We start from the raw sequence: 16335 nt of genomic DNA on the forward strand, positions 1-16335 counted from the left end.
GTAATTGTTAAATAATAAATGCAAAAAAACTCGACGCATATTAAGGAAATGTAACCTTCCTGCAGCTATTGTGCAAGCCATTAGCGAGCGGCGAGCACACATTATTGCGTTTATTTTGCAAATGCAATTGCTTTCCGCTGAGTACTTACATACATAATACTCGTATGTATAACATATATGCTTGTATGAATATAACATTGAAACAATGCGAACGCTGAAGCCTCGACAGTAATGCCGCTTAATAAAGAATCTGGGCAAATTTTAGTGAATGTGTGCCTCATGAGTGCTTACAAGTGGTGGTGGCAGGATATGAAAAACATAAATACTGTATTTCAGCGCATGACTGCCGTCGCATACATATTTACGAATTCATTTAGTCGACAATAGTCGCAATGTTGGGCAACAGGCTGAAAACTTTCAAGCATCATACGCTTAGAAAACAACACTCAAGTTTCGGTACTCGCAAATGTATTTTCGAAATGCATTTAGGCAACCGTCGAGTGCTCTGCTGTGTATGGAAAACTTGCGAAGAAGGATATGCCTGTATAAATGTGCGACCAGAAGTCCTTGGGTACACTTATTGACGTGCCATTTTTTTAATATAAATAAATCGGAAACGCTTGCAGGCCGTACCGGAATGGCACTAAGTAATGCATATTTCTGTATTCCGTTATAAATATAAGTTATAAGAACGTATAAGTTTTTTCTTTTTTCAATCAGAAATGGAATTATGCAGATATTTTATTCTTGCTTCACTTCTGATGTAGGAAGACTTCGTAAAGTATGTGCAAAGTTCTGAGATTGTCATATATCATCATCTTTTATACTCTTGCAACATGTTTCCACAAACGGTTGTATGTATCACATAAGCCAAAGCATCTGTCCCGCTATAGGGTTATACATATATACTATATATGTATAAATGATCAGGGTGACGAGAAAAATGAAAATCTGGGAGACTGTCTGTCTGTCCGTCCAAACAAGCTGTAACTTGAGTAAAAATTGAGATATTTTGATGAAACTTTATATGCGTAATCGGACCATTGCACTCCCACAAAACGCCACTAACCGAAAACCTATAAAGTGTTATAACTAAGCACTTAATTAAGACATAAAACTTTCATTTGACACAGGGGATTGCGGCAGCAAGGGGCACCTGTGGGGAACAAATATTGAAAAAGTGGAATGAATGAAACTAGTTTAACCCGGCGTAAAATACACGAAAGTAAACATGAAAGTTCAAATTTGGGTTTCCATAGTGCATAGCATATCAGACTCTCCAGGGCACAGAAAGCATCGATGAATGAAATATTCATCAATATTTTGTTTTGTAAATACTTTTCTCTGGACAACTTTATATCATCTATCTATCGCCTTCAAAATAGTTTTCAGAGGCAATAGAAGCATTGTAACGCTCGTGGTACGAGTCACGTTTCATACCAAAAACGTTAACCAAAATGGTTGAGTCGACCCTTGAGAGATGTTTAGATCTTCTTCCTGACAAATCTTGTCTCAAATAATTATGTTTGTAGTGTTCGTAGACTCTCCAAAACACTCTTGCAACATTTTCAAAGATAGGAAATCATTTTCTCGATTTGGTTTGCACGCATGGTTTAAATATACCCGCCCGGGCCATATTTGTTAGATGGTATGTGTACTCATATGCATCGCTTAATGAATGTCTGAAAAAAAAATTTCTGAGATCCCTGTTCAGTTGAAACGAGGTCATATATATGTATATATTCAGTTAAGGTTGGTCTTATAATTGTGAACTGAAAATTAGACCTTCGAGTGTTTCCTCTGATAGAACTTGCTTTAATTTTCTTGTAATGTATTTATTACATACATATAATTTTTAACACAAGCAAAGTGTTCATTTCATTATTACGTACATTTATAATAATACTTGTAAAGGGCCTCGCCTATAAAACGAAGTATATCGTGCGAGTGCCGCTTTAAATATATTTTAGACATATAAAGTATGCAAATTAAGTATTAACAGTATTTATTTATTTAAATTGTTTTTTCCAGATCCATATCAAATGTTTGGGCCTACCAGTAGTCGACTAGCCAGCTCTGGTGAGTGACGTAATGCTATACATATGTATATAAATTTATACGGAGTTGTGCGAATACAGTTATTATACTATTTAGTTGAATGTTTTAGGCGCGTATTGGTTTTAAAGTCATAAAAGCATAAAGATGCAGGTGTTGAGATTAAATCGGCGCACGCACGCCAACAGCTCGAACACACTCCAATGTGACAACTAAAATGTCAAGCGGCTGTCAAGTGAGCACGTGCACAACTTTGGTAAGAGTATCGAGCCAACTTATTGCCTGGTGGCTGCATTCGGATGGGAGTTTACCCCACGCATTTTGCAGGTTAAAAAGTTTCTTTGTAAGTGCGTGTGTGTGCACAGAAGTAAGTTAATAGAAAAGCTACTTAAAATTCACTTTCAACATGCTATTACGAAAAATTCGTGCAATGCTGTTCATTTGCATAAACATATGTACATTTGTATGAATGCAGCTGAACGAAATTCTTGAAAATATTTATTAGTGTGAATACAAATCCCTATTAGGTGTAACTGAGCCAAGTGTGTGATTTTTATCACTCAAAAGTCATTGTCTCTGGCAAGCGACCACGGCACTGTCTGTCTGCGTTCAGGGGGTTCTCCCGAAACACCTTTGAATTAATTATAGTTTAACGCAACTACAAATTATTTGAGTTACCCTTGCAGATCTCCATCCATAACGAAGTGCGACTGGGTGTGTGGCGTGCGCCGACCAGACAAGGTGTTTCGTGAAATTATCCCTTTCGTAGTTCGAACTAGCTACATTTTCATAGGGGTGCGGCCCGAATTGGGTTACATGATTTTTTCTTCCTGCCTTTGTAAAATTATCATATTTTTATTGTGTGCAATTTACTTGTATTTTTGTGTGTGTAAATATGGCGCACGTGATCTAGAAAGTTATCATTTGACTTTTGTGAGAAAAGAATCAAGTTCTTGTTTTCAGACAGTGCGAAACGGTTTGGCGCATTGTATGAAAGGGTTATGTGTTAGGTGGCATTTAATGAACTATTATGTTTGGTTACGTGGTTCCAGATTGTAGCTGTCATCAATTACAGCTCTTTTTGATCGAAATAAAGTGTTAATGTAGCGCGCTTCGAGTTCATTAAAAATTCATAACGTATGCCTTTTGTATGTTTTATGGGCGCGGCTGGCTTAAATAAATGCCCATTAATCTTGTGGGCCTATAGGGTGGGCATATATATATATTTACCTCTTTAACGGTCAGTTGACATTTTAAGCTTTTATATTCGGAGCCAGAATTTTATTAACTCATTAATGAGTTCTGTTAGAAAATTTTGTGTGTGAGATATATATAAGGATCAGTGAAAACCATTTTGAAAGATAATTTGGGCATAAGAAACGCGAAAGCTCGATTGGTATCAAAATCACTTAATTTTTTCGAAAAACAGCGTCGTCTGTGAAACAATGTTTTTCTACTCTCGGGATATCATAAAACGTATTATTACTGGCGATGAGCCTTGGATATATGCTTACGACTTAAAAACAGACTATTAATCGATCGAATATCGGGGCGAAGGTGAGCCGAAGTCGAAAAAACCACAAAGCAGGTCAAAAATCAAGGTTATGTTGACAGTTTTGTACAGTATCGAGGTGTAGTGCACTTCGAATTCCTTTCGACCGGTTGAACTGTTAACAAGGAATACTATTTGTGTGAAATGCGCAGTTTGCGGGAAGCTATTCGCAAAAAGAGGTCGGAAATATTGGCCAAAAACTCCTGGTTTCTGCACAACGATAATTTTCAAAGAATATCCTGCCGCAGCCATCGTATTCGACTGATTTAGCTCCTTGTGACTTCTGGCTTTTCAGCAAACCACTGCGGGGAAACCATTTTGTGTCAATTGAAGACATTAAACGTTGAAGGCTTTTCCGGATATTGAATTTAACAACTGTTTCTAGGATTCGAAAAAGCGTTGGCACAAGTGTATTGGGGCCAAGAGGTCTTACTTTCAGGAGGACGACATGGATTTCGAAGAATAAATTAAGAATTTCAAAATTACTATCTTTTGCCCACAGCAATATATGTATGACCAAAAACTTGATATGACAGAGCGTAAAAAAGTTTTGGAGAGATAAAAAATGTAGTATCTTTCTTTTCGTATGTGCAGATTAATTGATACATTTTATTAGTTTTTACTTCAAGCCCATACATTATTAATTTTGGACTCTTGAAGGATCCTTTTTGACATCGGCTACTACTTCGGTTACAGGTTAGGTATACTAGATCAAACATTGGCCTTATAAAATGAGCAGTGAATTTTGGTCAAACTTATAGTACAAGTAAAATGGTTATAGAATCACCCAAATACCTGTTCCCAAATCAGAATCCACATATAACTCAATACTTAATTGCAAACAGAAGAAAACGCGGAAGTATCCACGGATATGTTTAGGCCTTCCACTATCGATTCGGTCAGAACTTTAAAGAAAACAAGAAAAAACCGTTTACTTTGGCTGCACCGAAGCTATAAAACCTTTCACTAATCAAAAAGATCCGGATAAAAGGGCGTGTGGAAAACTTCAGACCGATATCTCAAAAAAGAAGTTTGATTTCAACTCCTTTTCGATAATATTTGGAACAAGTTAATAACTTCAGAATTATTGCAAACAACCAATGGTTTGGCACATTTTCTTCTAAAATTGCATTATAACATTACTGCCAACTATATTTAAATGTTCATTTATTTTCTGAAATGATCTTTCCTATGACGCTTCTAAGAATTTTAATATCAACAACTTGTTAGTATTTTCAAAAATAAATCTGACAAAAAACAAATGTGCTAGCTTTGTTCTAGTTAAAATAGTCGGATATATCACTAACAAAACTCACGTAAAGTCGCAATCAACTCATTTAAAGAATTTCGATACTGAAATAAAATCTTGAAACCCACTTTATTTATGGATTTTCAGCACGAAAATTGTGTTCATAACGGTAACAAAACGACACCTTTGGCTGCTCAAGCAACGGCATTAGACGAAAGAGTTAGCAAAAACATGAAATTTAAGAATACATAGGCACACAAAAAGTGGATTTTAAATGTCCCACTTCTACATATTTTATTTCTGACTAACAGACGAAATAAACAAACAAAACACGAGCAATATTTATAGGCAAGACATAACCTGGCTGACTGCTTGGCATATGCTGACCTTATTTTGCATAACCTTTACAACCGTGAACCACAATTGCGAAATGTTTTTGACTCGCCAACCGCCAGCCGCCAACAACCAAACGGCTACCAGCGCCAAAACACGACTGCTGCACACACACATACTTAAGTCTTTGTATGCGTGTATTTACATGGCTTCGTCAGCTAAGGGCGTGCATGGGGTTTGTGTCTCAAAAATCCATACTTTCTCCAACCAATTCAACGTCGAAAACGCCATTTTATAACGTCCTCGTCTCCCCTGAAAGCTAACGGAATTAGCATAAAAATGTCCTATCGCGCCCACTATTTTCCGGCGCGACAACCAAATTGTGTCCATGTGCGGCTGCACGACACTAACAACTGCATGTGCGTGCGTGTATACCATATATAGTATATAAGGTTGGTTGGACTGTGAGTGGCCCGCCTGGTCACAGTTGCCTCGTAATGGTGGCGCGTTTGTGTGTTCGCGTGCATTTAAATTTGAGCTCCATTTTGATGAACCTACAGACTGACTTGCCAGAACGGAAGGACGGCTGTCTGAGTGGGTGGTCATGTTGCGCTTTCGTCTTTTATGTTATTCTCATTCAATTTTCCTTCTTGCCACAGCAGGCTCGTGTTGTTTCTTAAAGTTGTCGTGACTTCTCGAGACTTGCACGCTATCAAGGCGTTGTATTTCAGTACGAAGCGCCAACTTGTACTCTACTGCCTCGTTGTACCTTGTTGCTGGCCTGCTCACAGACCCTACATACAAGCGCTTGTGTTAATTCTCTGCAGTTTTTTAGCTCCACGAAACTTATTTTCTTCGCTGCCTTCCTTATTTAACTGCACTCAAGTTGTACTGTCGTTACGACTATGTCTAAAAAAAGAAAAAAAAAAGAAATCGTGGTAAAATATTGTGAAAACTCATTTTCAGCTCCGGTTTGACTGCCGTGCGCTTTCGCTCTGATGGTGGCAAAAATGCTGTTTTTGATTAATTATGGCTTCCTTTTTACACGGAACCGCTTTGTTACAGCAGGTCCGGTCCGCTTGGACTACGTGCTTGGGACGCTTGCTTAGACCCTGCCACGGAGTGACGTTAGCCTCCAGCCAAGTTTCGCCTAAATGCACTTAAGCATGCAACACGAAAATTATTGCAACTTGCTTTTGTTCAGATTTACTTCTGTGATATGTGTATGCGAAAGTTATTGCTTCACTTTAGTTTAATATATTATTTTTTTGAATATCCTTTTTATAACGGTGCAGCGCACTAAGTGAAATTGTAAGATAAAGAAATTAAGGGCGTTACTTGCAGAGAGTTCCTTTTTCGGTGTTTTTTAAAGTTTAAGGGAGATAAATGTCTAAGATTTATATATAAATATATAATATATATTTTTTGGGGTATTTGTTCATAGTGTACTCTCGATACTCAGAATATTTATTTGACGTTTGATGACGTCACTAATCGTTTTGAAATATTTTGTATGGAGTTATATTGATTCTGTAATGGAAAACTTTTCACAGACCAGAAGAAGTAGAGTTTGAGTACGCCATATGGCTGCCACACATAAACATCATGGACCGAATTTCCACCTGTGTATCGCTTCCGTTTCAGAAAAATGGTTAATTTATGACAATTTCAAGTGAAAACGGTCTGGTCGAATATTGGTGAGCCGACGCAAACAGAGTCCAACCCTGGACTGATGGTCAGAAAGGTTTTGCTATATGTTTGGTGGGAGTGACAGGGAAAGTGACATCTATTACGAACATCTTTCTTACAGCAAAACTCCTATGTCAGACCTTCTCTATCAACTGCTGCTCCATCAGAAGGAAGAAATCGCTTAGCAAATTTACCAATAGGAGAGGAATTATGTTTCATATAGACAAGGTCAGGCCACACATATCATTAGTGACGCGCCAGAAGCTCCAGAAGCTTGGTTCCTGTTTATGGCGAATGATATTCGTAGTGAAAAACTTGCCTATAGGGACGATGGTTTCTATGATATAAAATTACCTTCAAAATTGCAACAAGTTATCAACCAAAACGTTGCGTATTTGACTTAAATCCAAAAAAGGGGATTTCTTTTTGTTAATCCTTATAATAAAAATTTTAAAAAAGGATTGGCTCAATGTCATATACAGAAAATCTCATCATGCCTAATGAGATGATTTTTTTTAGATATTCTCTACTTCCATATTTTTATACCTCTCTGTATTCATTAAAAATGATGGTAACATCGACTCATTTCTTTTCAATTATGAATCATTTTATGCATATCTATAACATATGTATGTAGGGTTTTCACAAGTCTCATAAAGTTATAAGTTATAACGATTCCAAAACATAGCATTGAGAATTGTAAATGTGTAAACAAATTTTTTTATGAAATCTAACAACATTTTTTTTAAACAAGTGTAAAAATTTATAATTTTACGATGCTTTACGGCGGGTTGTGAGTACCCCAATATACCAATAGTATAAGTACATACTTATGTAAGTATATGTTTTAGATTCTTTAGAAATCTTCTCAAATACTGCGACTTTTTAGAATGTAGTTTTTGATATTAATACTAATCCACTTAAAATTTAAAAATATTTACATTTTCGATCCAATTAACTTCAAATTCAATAATATTTCTCAGAACAAAATATACATATGTATATGTAAATATTTAATGGAGTCACTGAAAATGTTGAAGGTGAATAATACTATAGAATATTGCTTTATTTACGCCATGCTTTTCAAAGTATACGCAATCATAAATCGCTTAATCATTTGGCAATTAGGTGCTTTGTGGCAAACAGTAAAAGCGTTGAAAAGGAGATCGAATTGAATACAAGTAAAAGACGATAAGACAATACCCCATAGGAAAATCAAAGGTAATATTTGCTCAAAAAACCATTAGTAACATATGCTGGTCTTAATTTACAGGCTTAGACAATAATTGAATAGAGGTAAAAAATTTCATGAAAATAACATGTTTCGAAATAACTTATCCCAACTATTTTTATACCCTGAACAGGGTATATTTATTTATAAATTCACTTGTCCGGTTTACATAACTTTGAGTGCTGCTGAAAATCATTAATTCATATTTCCCAACCGGGTTCAAACTCTTCGCAATGAGTGTGCGCAGCAATAAGGGATGAATGATTCTGAATACACCACAAATTTCGAATGAAAATGTCAGCCCCAAAAGAAAGTGCGCTGTGTCTTTTAGTGTATGTCTGGGCATAGCTTGACTGTATGAATGAAAGTGTGGTATATATATAAATATCTATGGGCCCTTTTGTTATTGAGCCTTTCATGCCTTTTTAACACCACTCATGTGTGATAATGCCAACAACATCATGAATATTGCGTTAATTGCAAATCATCGTAAGCACTGACAAGCAAAGAAGCAATAAAAACAGTGTACTGCCTGTCTACAGCAGAACTGTGAAGATGGAGACAGTTGGGGTATTATATTTTAGAGATCTTAAAGCTGATTTGAGCAGAATTTGCACGTAGCTTATATTTCTGTGGCCAATAATTTGATTGTAATAGAGAGGTTTTAGGAGCAGTATGAAGGTATGTATATTCTGCGTCTATTTCTGTACACAAGTATGCTTGAACATCATACATATAAATATATTTCTATATATGGATTTGTACAATATCGTCATATTAATAATCTATTGTTTCTCATGATTTGCAACATTTTACGGTCACGTGGCTGTTAATTGCTTTTAAATGTGTTGACAACATAATTACTTCAAATAACAACAAAACAATTGTCTTTTTAATATAACTGACTTCTATTTTTCACTTTTTGCCGCTTCGATTCTGCTCTCATGAAAAAAAAACATATGAAGACGATAACTAAATTATCAAATCGCTTTGAAAAAAGATAACATGTAGATTGCTGATTAGAAAGTTCTTAACGGATCAATCTTAATTCGATTTCGGCTTATTTTTTAACATCGGCTTATTCGTTTCGCCTTTTTTCTCAGTTTCCTTGAATCATATGTCTGACCGTTAAAGCTAAGTTTTATGAAGTAAAACGAGAATCGCACTTTTAGATCCATCACTATATTACAATTAAAATCGTAGTTTACTCCGTTTTCAACGTCAGCTATGAAAATAGGTAGATATTTCTGATATAGCGATGGTTGCACTAAACTAAACTAAGAATAAAGGAGCTTCAATATTAGTACAAATGGCAAAAAAAATTTCTAAGTATTGGAAAAATACGGTTTTATGCAATAGAAACTTCGAAATATCAGAACTTCCGGAAATAGTAATGTAAATAAAATTGCAATAAGCAAATAGTAACCATCCGTAAATGTTGGAAATATTCAAATCATCGGAATTCAGTTAGTTTTACTGTTGTATTGCTATTCTGAATGTCTTTGAAATCGACAGCAGAATAAAAACTTGAAGAGCTGAGCCGATTTGGCCATGTAAACGTACTTTTCTTCTCAAGAAGCTGATCATTTGCTGGAACCGCTGATATCAGACCACTACGAGGTGTGTTCAAAAGGTATCGCGAATTTTGTGTTTTTTCAAAAATTATTTATTTATTCATGAATATCTATTTTGGCCCCTTGAAAGTAATCCCCATGAGATATTATACACTTGTGCCAACGGTTTTTCCAATCTTCGAAGCACTTCAAAAAAGACGGCTTTCGATGCCGTCTTTATCCCGTCAAGAGAAGCGTAACGTCGTCCTTTCATGAGCCTCTTCAGTTTAGGGAACAAGAAAAAATCACAGGGGGCCAGATCTGGGGAATACGGTGGCTGCGGCATCATTAGTGTGTTGTTTTTGGCCAAAATGTCGCGCACAAGCAACGATGTGTGAGCAGGGGCGTTATCGTGGTGCAAAAGCCAATTTTTGTTCTTCCACAAATGCCAATCGATATATTTAGGTCCTCAGCTACTTCTCTAACGGTGATTCGTCGATTGGCCAATACCATTTTCTCCACTTCATTAATTTTTTCAACTGTTTTTGAAGTGCTCGGGCGTCCGGCACGCTCTTCGTCGTTCACATCTTCTCGCCCTTCTGAGAACATTTTGTACCACCGATAAACGTTGCTTCGGTCCAAGGTAGCTTCTCCGTATACCACAGTCAACATTCGGAATGCATCCGCGCACTTAATTTCGTTTTTCACAAAAAAATTTGATACAGGTTCTTTGATCCATTTTTTTGAATAGGTAAAAATCGAAGACGATCCAAAACACGTGCAAGCAAGGCAGCTGTCAACAATTAAATGAACATTCAAAATGGCCGAGCTTGTCGGCATAAGTGAGAGATATGAGTACCAACATAACGCCACAAAAAATTCGAAATTCGAATATACGTAACCCGCGAAAATTCAAAATTCGCGATACTTTTTGAACACACCTCGTATATCGTATAGCTGCTCAGTCAGCTTTGTAAGGTTAGGTTAGCTTTTAAGATTAATCCCAAGGATACAGTTTGCACGTGGACAGTAAGAGACGTTTCTAAACCCGCACACACTGACAAAATTACCAAAAGTGGTTTAATCTTACTTCTTAAAGCGCTGCGATATACATATTTTATTTCAGTTTCTCGGAATACGCGTATATGTATCAATATTGTTACCGCTGGAGCTTTATAAATTAGATGCCGCTTTAAACATTTATCTCATTGGGAAACTGAACGTATCGAGTGTGATCAGTAGATTACTCTATCCGATGGTATTTTTGCATCGCCGATTTTTCTTCGATTATGAATCGGAGTAAAGTGCTCGTATGGAAAATTCTTTTATGTGACGAGATATCTTCACGCCTTTTGGCAAAACTTATTATCCAAGGCAACGCTTCAACCTTCGAATATTTTGTTTGGATCGGACTATTATACTGTCGTACAGACTGATGGTTTATAACCAAGTTCTTTTATGTAAAACTGTTTTCTATTTTAAATAATATAAAGAGTATTATAATCGAACTTAATTTGTTTCTTATTTTAATGAATACATGTATATGTATTAATAAATGTTATATATACACATATATAAAACCCCTCCCACTCATATAAATTTCATTTACTTTAACATCAAAGCAAAAATAAATCAACTAATTGCTTCCGCTTTTTATTCAATTAACATTTTTGTCGCGGCTTTAAGCGCAGTTACTTTTATGTAGCCTCTGCCTTTGAAATTAACACAAACTACTAGGCAGCCGCTAGTCAGATTACATATGTAGGAGAGAATACTTTTTGGCCTTAGCCACTTTGATGCCACATTCGTGTCGTGGAAAAGTGGCTGCAGCTGAAGCAAATTAACTGAAACAGAAGCTCAAAGCAAAGTACCAAAGCTCTAAAGCACTTTTGCTCTGGCAGTAAGTGCCTTTGAAAATAAAAGGGTAACCTGAAATAGTTTTTTGACTGCTTTTTACTGTTTACCTGTAAGTGTTGGAAAGTGGAAAAATGATGCAAATATTTTAATTTATTACTATAAGCAACGCTCGCTGACTTGCTTGCTTTCTTCTTATACTTTTCATGTCCTTTATATAACACATAAGTAAATTTGTATGAGTACAGTTTTGTGCACAAAAAGAGCCCCAGCTGGCAGCGAGGGTTAGAGCACACCAGAAGGTAGTAACGGTCCGTCTCCTACTGCTCGCACGTAATGGCCTGACGTGGGTAATTAAAATATTAGCGCATGAATTTTTATTGCAAAATTATTTTCCGCTGCAAAAGTGTTAAAAGTTTAAGAAAAACTTGACATTTTAATGTACGCTTTGATGTTGCTGGTGGAAAAAATCAAAAATTACAGGAAATGTTGCATTAGCACACGTAAGGCAAGCAATATGCAATTATTGTAGAGAAAATGTTTAGTATTACAAAAACGCATATAAAACTGTAAATGTATGCAATATTTTTTCATTGGCTTGTGATTTCGATTCAAGTTGATGGATGATGGAATGCATATGAAAAATGAAATTATAAAGAAAATAATTGTTAAGTTGAAGTAATGGACTTAATGTGGCGAAGTCCATTACTTCATGGTACTCTCTTACTACTACCCTAAATATGTTTAGCGTAATCAATTTTTACAGTTTTGAGCTTTGCTTTCAAAGTGATGAAGCTCCACCAAATGTCATATGTATAACAGCCTCTCAGATCGATGAAGTTTATAATTTTTAGTTTTAATTAGTAAAACTTCAATGAAAAATTGCTCAGGCAGCTTTTATAAAGAATTAACGAAAAATAATCTAGAAACCTATTAAATATTCACATATACGAGTATACTACGGCCAATAAAGGAAATCCTTATACAACAGCTAAGCATTGTGAGTTTAATGATTTTAAATGCATACATGTGTTTATTATTATATACTATATATGTATATACATATATAAAGGAAATTGTACTAAGTCATTTGTTGGAGGTACCGGATATGACTTATGGTGAGTTAGCATGCTAAAAGTAAAGTACTGAAAAAACTAGGCGAAATTGCTAATTCCACGGTTATGGTTGTCGACTACCAGCGGCGACGCAGTGTCACACTTTCAGGCACTAGTAATTTGGAAATGACGCAAAGTGGTCGACGTCAGAATTTAATTAATATAAATGGGGAAGGAAATTTATATTTCGTCGGGGTAAAAAGAAAGAAATTAAAAACTATGTAACAGAAATTTAATTAAAATCTTAGTTTTTGAAAATCCCAATATATATTTTGCTATATATACATACATATGTACATCTTATTATAAGCTCTAATTTTCTATATGCTATAGAATTATACTCAAGAAAGGTATAGGTTGTAGATATACTTTTTATTTGATATTTTTTACACTTTAAATATTATCTTTAATATGACAGTAACTTCTTTGGTTTATTTCCGGGGTTTAAATGAAAATTGGTGACCACGTATTTTTATGCCTTGCACAAGTTTGTAGCACCTAGAGAAACGAGAAGACACTACACTTATGAGTTGAGTTTTTGCACACGTTTTGTTATCTCCAAGAAGCTGTTCATTTGTCAGAATCGCTCATATCGAACCACTATTGACAAAGGCTGCCCTACAAAGTGATCGATCAAAATCAAGCATTTGTACGGATCTAGTTTATTTGACACAATGAATGACAAGATTTGGCATGGATTACAATCTCCGAAAAAATTTATCAGAACGAGTGACAATATCAACGATCAAAGATCTTGAAATAAATCTTTGGTATTTGGGTTGGGTATTATGGAAGTCAATGCTTTTTTGAATCAGAAAATGAGGAAGCAAACGTTAGATGGTAGATTTGTTTTGATATGTGGAAATTATCCGATTTAGTTGACACCCGTTAGATAAAAATTGATTTTATTACCTCTTTGCATACACAATATTTTATAAAAAATTTAAAAAATGGAATATGCATTAAATAAATATAGACTTTTATACTTTATTTATAAATATATTATTATTAACCTATTTTTTTTTATTTCACCTCAAACAGGTTCGGGACAAATACAGTTATGGCAATTTCTTCTTGAACTACTATCCGACTCCGGCAATGCGGCTTGCATTACCTGGGAAGGCACAAACGGTGAATTCAAATTAACCGACCCTGATGAGGTGGCCAGACGTTGGGGTGAACGCAAATCAAAACCGAATATGAATTATGATAAGCTGAGTCGTGCGTTAAGGTAAGTTGAATGCACAACAACAATAATCTTTTATGAATTAGAAAAAAACGACTCATAAATATGAAAGTCTGAATAGAGCAAAACGAAGAAAAAAATCAAAACTTTTTTTCCTTACTACAATTGTTGCTGCGACGCACGGCACAAAGCACTGACAATCGACTGAATCGACTGTGACAAATCCGATTTGTGACAAAACAAAAATAAAGGATGCGCACATTAAAAAGACAGTTGTTAGTGTGGTTTAGGTACAGCGAATTAAATGTTAATACCTTCAGCGTTACATAAACAAATTGAAACGGAGCAGGGTGGTTCGTGGAATTTTCACTGTGACTATATATGAGTAGATATGTGTGTATGTGCCCGTTAGGCTCACCCTTCTCCATAATGATGCCGCTTTAGTGCTTAATTAGTAATCACTGCGGCGCACAAGTGGCCACATAGCGTGAATGCCACATTGCCAGCGCTTCTGTGATGACTGCTCAGCTTGAACCGCTTTATTAAGGTCGGTCTTTAGGGCACATGATGAGCGAAATTATTGTGTTCAACGGTTGTGATTGGAATACTTAACTAGATTATGTTGTCTTGAAGACTGTGTGTACAATACATAAGGGCATATCAGGCTCATTACACACCTTTCGAGCGCTATCGAGCTCATTGCTATCTAGATTGCACATATGTATGTACACTTAGTAATAGCAACGTTGTCCTTGTGTGAGATTAGCTCTCTCAAAATGCGAGCATGTGTACAATTTGCCGGCATTTATCAGGATAATTGGGCATTGATTAGTGCTATTGGTCTTTGTAGACATCCATCGATTGCTTATTTTTTCAAAAAAGAAGCAAAAATCATGCAAAAATTGCTATTTTCAAACCAAAAATCAAAATGTTATATTTCTGCATTTTCATTGATTGATTTGTGTGCTTTGCGATTAAAGTGCCGAACCGCCCAATCATTCTGAATGCAATAATATAAATTTTGTTTGTATTCTTACGTTTACTAGGTAAGCTCACATATGCCATATGTCACTGTTTTCCGTGCGTATGTATGTGTATGTTGCAACAAATTGTTTTTCGTCTGCCAAAATCAAATAAAAGAGCACAGCATACTTTTCGGATTGGAAATGAAAAAGTAAATGAAAAATTGTGGTGTGTTTTGTGCACCCGCAGTGGTGATGGCGAAAGCAAAAGCCAGCAACAACAAAGATGAAATGTAATTTGAAAATTTTTATTTGACAATAAATGCCCACTGTGCAGTTTAATTGCATTTATAAAGGTTTTTTAACAGCAAAGGGGAAGTAGAAGTATAGAACAATCTTGTATTTGCGAAGTGGTAATCTTTTTTTGACACATCTTTGACGTCATATCTTTTTTCCTAACGAAAGTTAACCTAACTTTTATTAGAAATTTTTTTGAAGAAATCAATATTTTTTCGAAAAATACTATTTTAATTTGTTTTTTGATATTATACAGATATCAATTAATTCTCGCTCATTTCTTTACTCCCCAAGGAGCTGTCCAGTTGGCGGAACCTATTTGGAAATTCTCTCAAATTGTTGTTTGATCTCTTTCAATATTTATAAACAAACAAGTCATTTAAACTCTTCACATTCACTTACAAATAAAAAATGGATCCACACAATTTGTACATAACTATACAGTTTTCCGCTAAAACTATTTACTTTTTCAAAAAAGTTTTAGCTACGAAATTCGTCTAAAATCAAAAACTGACCGAAACACCAAACTAATTGAAGAATATGAAAGACGAGAACTACAATTCTGCCGTTTAACTCCCTAAAAACAAAAACAAAGCAATCAAGCTAATCCAACAACACCCCTGAGCAAGATTGATTGGCAAATAAACAAGTAGAGAAAAAAGGATTAAAGTAAGCCATTTAGTGACAGCTTCAAGTGTCCAACAGTCAAACAACACCGAAAAGGACAAATAACACACAACACACACATGCAAACACTGAGTGTCAAATGCTGACAACGACGCTCCAAGGTACCATACCATTTTAGGGTTAATGTTGTACATTAACACATGAATAAACAGCTCAAATGAGGCATTAAGGCGACAGCCAGACACTTTGACGCCAACAATGAGGATGTGCCGTACATGCTTAAAAGGATGCCGCGCTGATCTGAGGTTGATGTAGCTGATGACTAGCTTTTACTTAATGCTATTGTTGCCTGATTGAGCTAGTGTTAATCACAAACACTCCCATGACACATATGTGCCGCAAACACACATACTCCCACACATATGCACCGTGGTATGGTATAACAAACACACCGTAAACGACAAGTGTTTGAATGGTTAATTTTGTGCGCATATAAAAATGAAAGCATACTTTAGGGCACATACGAGCATCTGCAGAAGCCGCTGACTTGAGTTTCTTAGTAAACATCAAAGTTAAATTGAGCGTTGAACAGCATAAGAATGATGCACTTTTAGCTGTCTACGCGCGATGAG

The 16335-nt window shown here is 35.7% G+C and overlaps 1 protein-coding gene across 3 annotated transcripts in view; it reads left to right on the plus strand.

Annotated features, from left to right (window-relative positions):
- Positions 1 to 16335, plus strand: part of LOC126761150 (DNA-binding protein D-ETS-3) — an 87225-nt gene that overhangs the window by 54492 nt on the left and 16398 nt on the right. For all 3 annotated transcript variants that reach the window (XM_050477105.1, XM_050477104.1, XM_050477106.1), the window contains 2 exons: positions 2032 to 2079; positions 13673 to 13862. In XM_050477105.1, coding sequence (XP_050333062.1) covers positions 2032 to 2079; positions 13673 to 13862 — 238 coding nt within the window. The remainder of the gene's footprint in view (positions 1 to 2031; positions 2080 to 13672; positions 13863 to 16335) is intronic.

This window comes from Bactrocera neohumeralis, chromosome 6 (assembly GCF_024586455.1).
Source record: "Bactrocera neohumeralis isolate Rockhampton chromosome 6, APGP_CSIRO_Bneo_wtdbg2-racon-allhic-juicebox.fasta_v2, whole genome shotgun sequence".
NCBI classification, from domain to species: Eukaryota; Metazoa; Arthropoda; class Insecta; order Diptera; family Tephritidae; genus Bactrocera; species Bactrocera neohumeralis.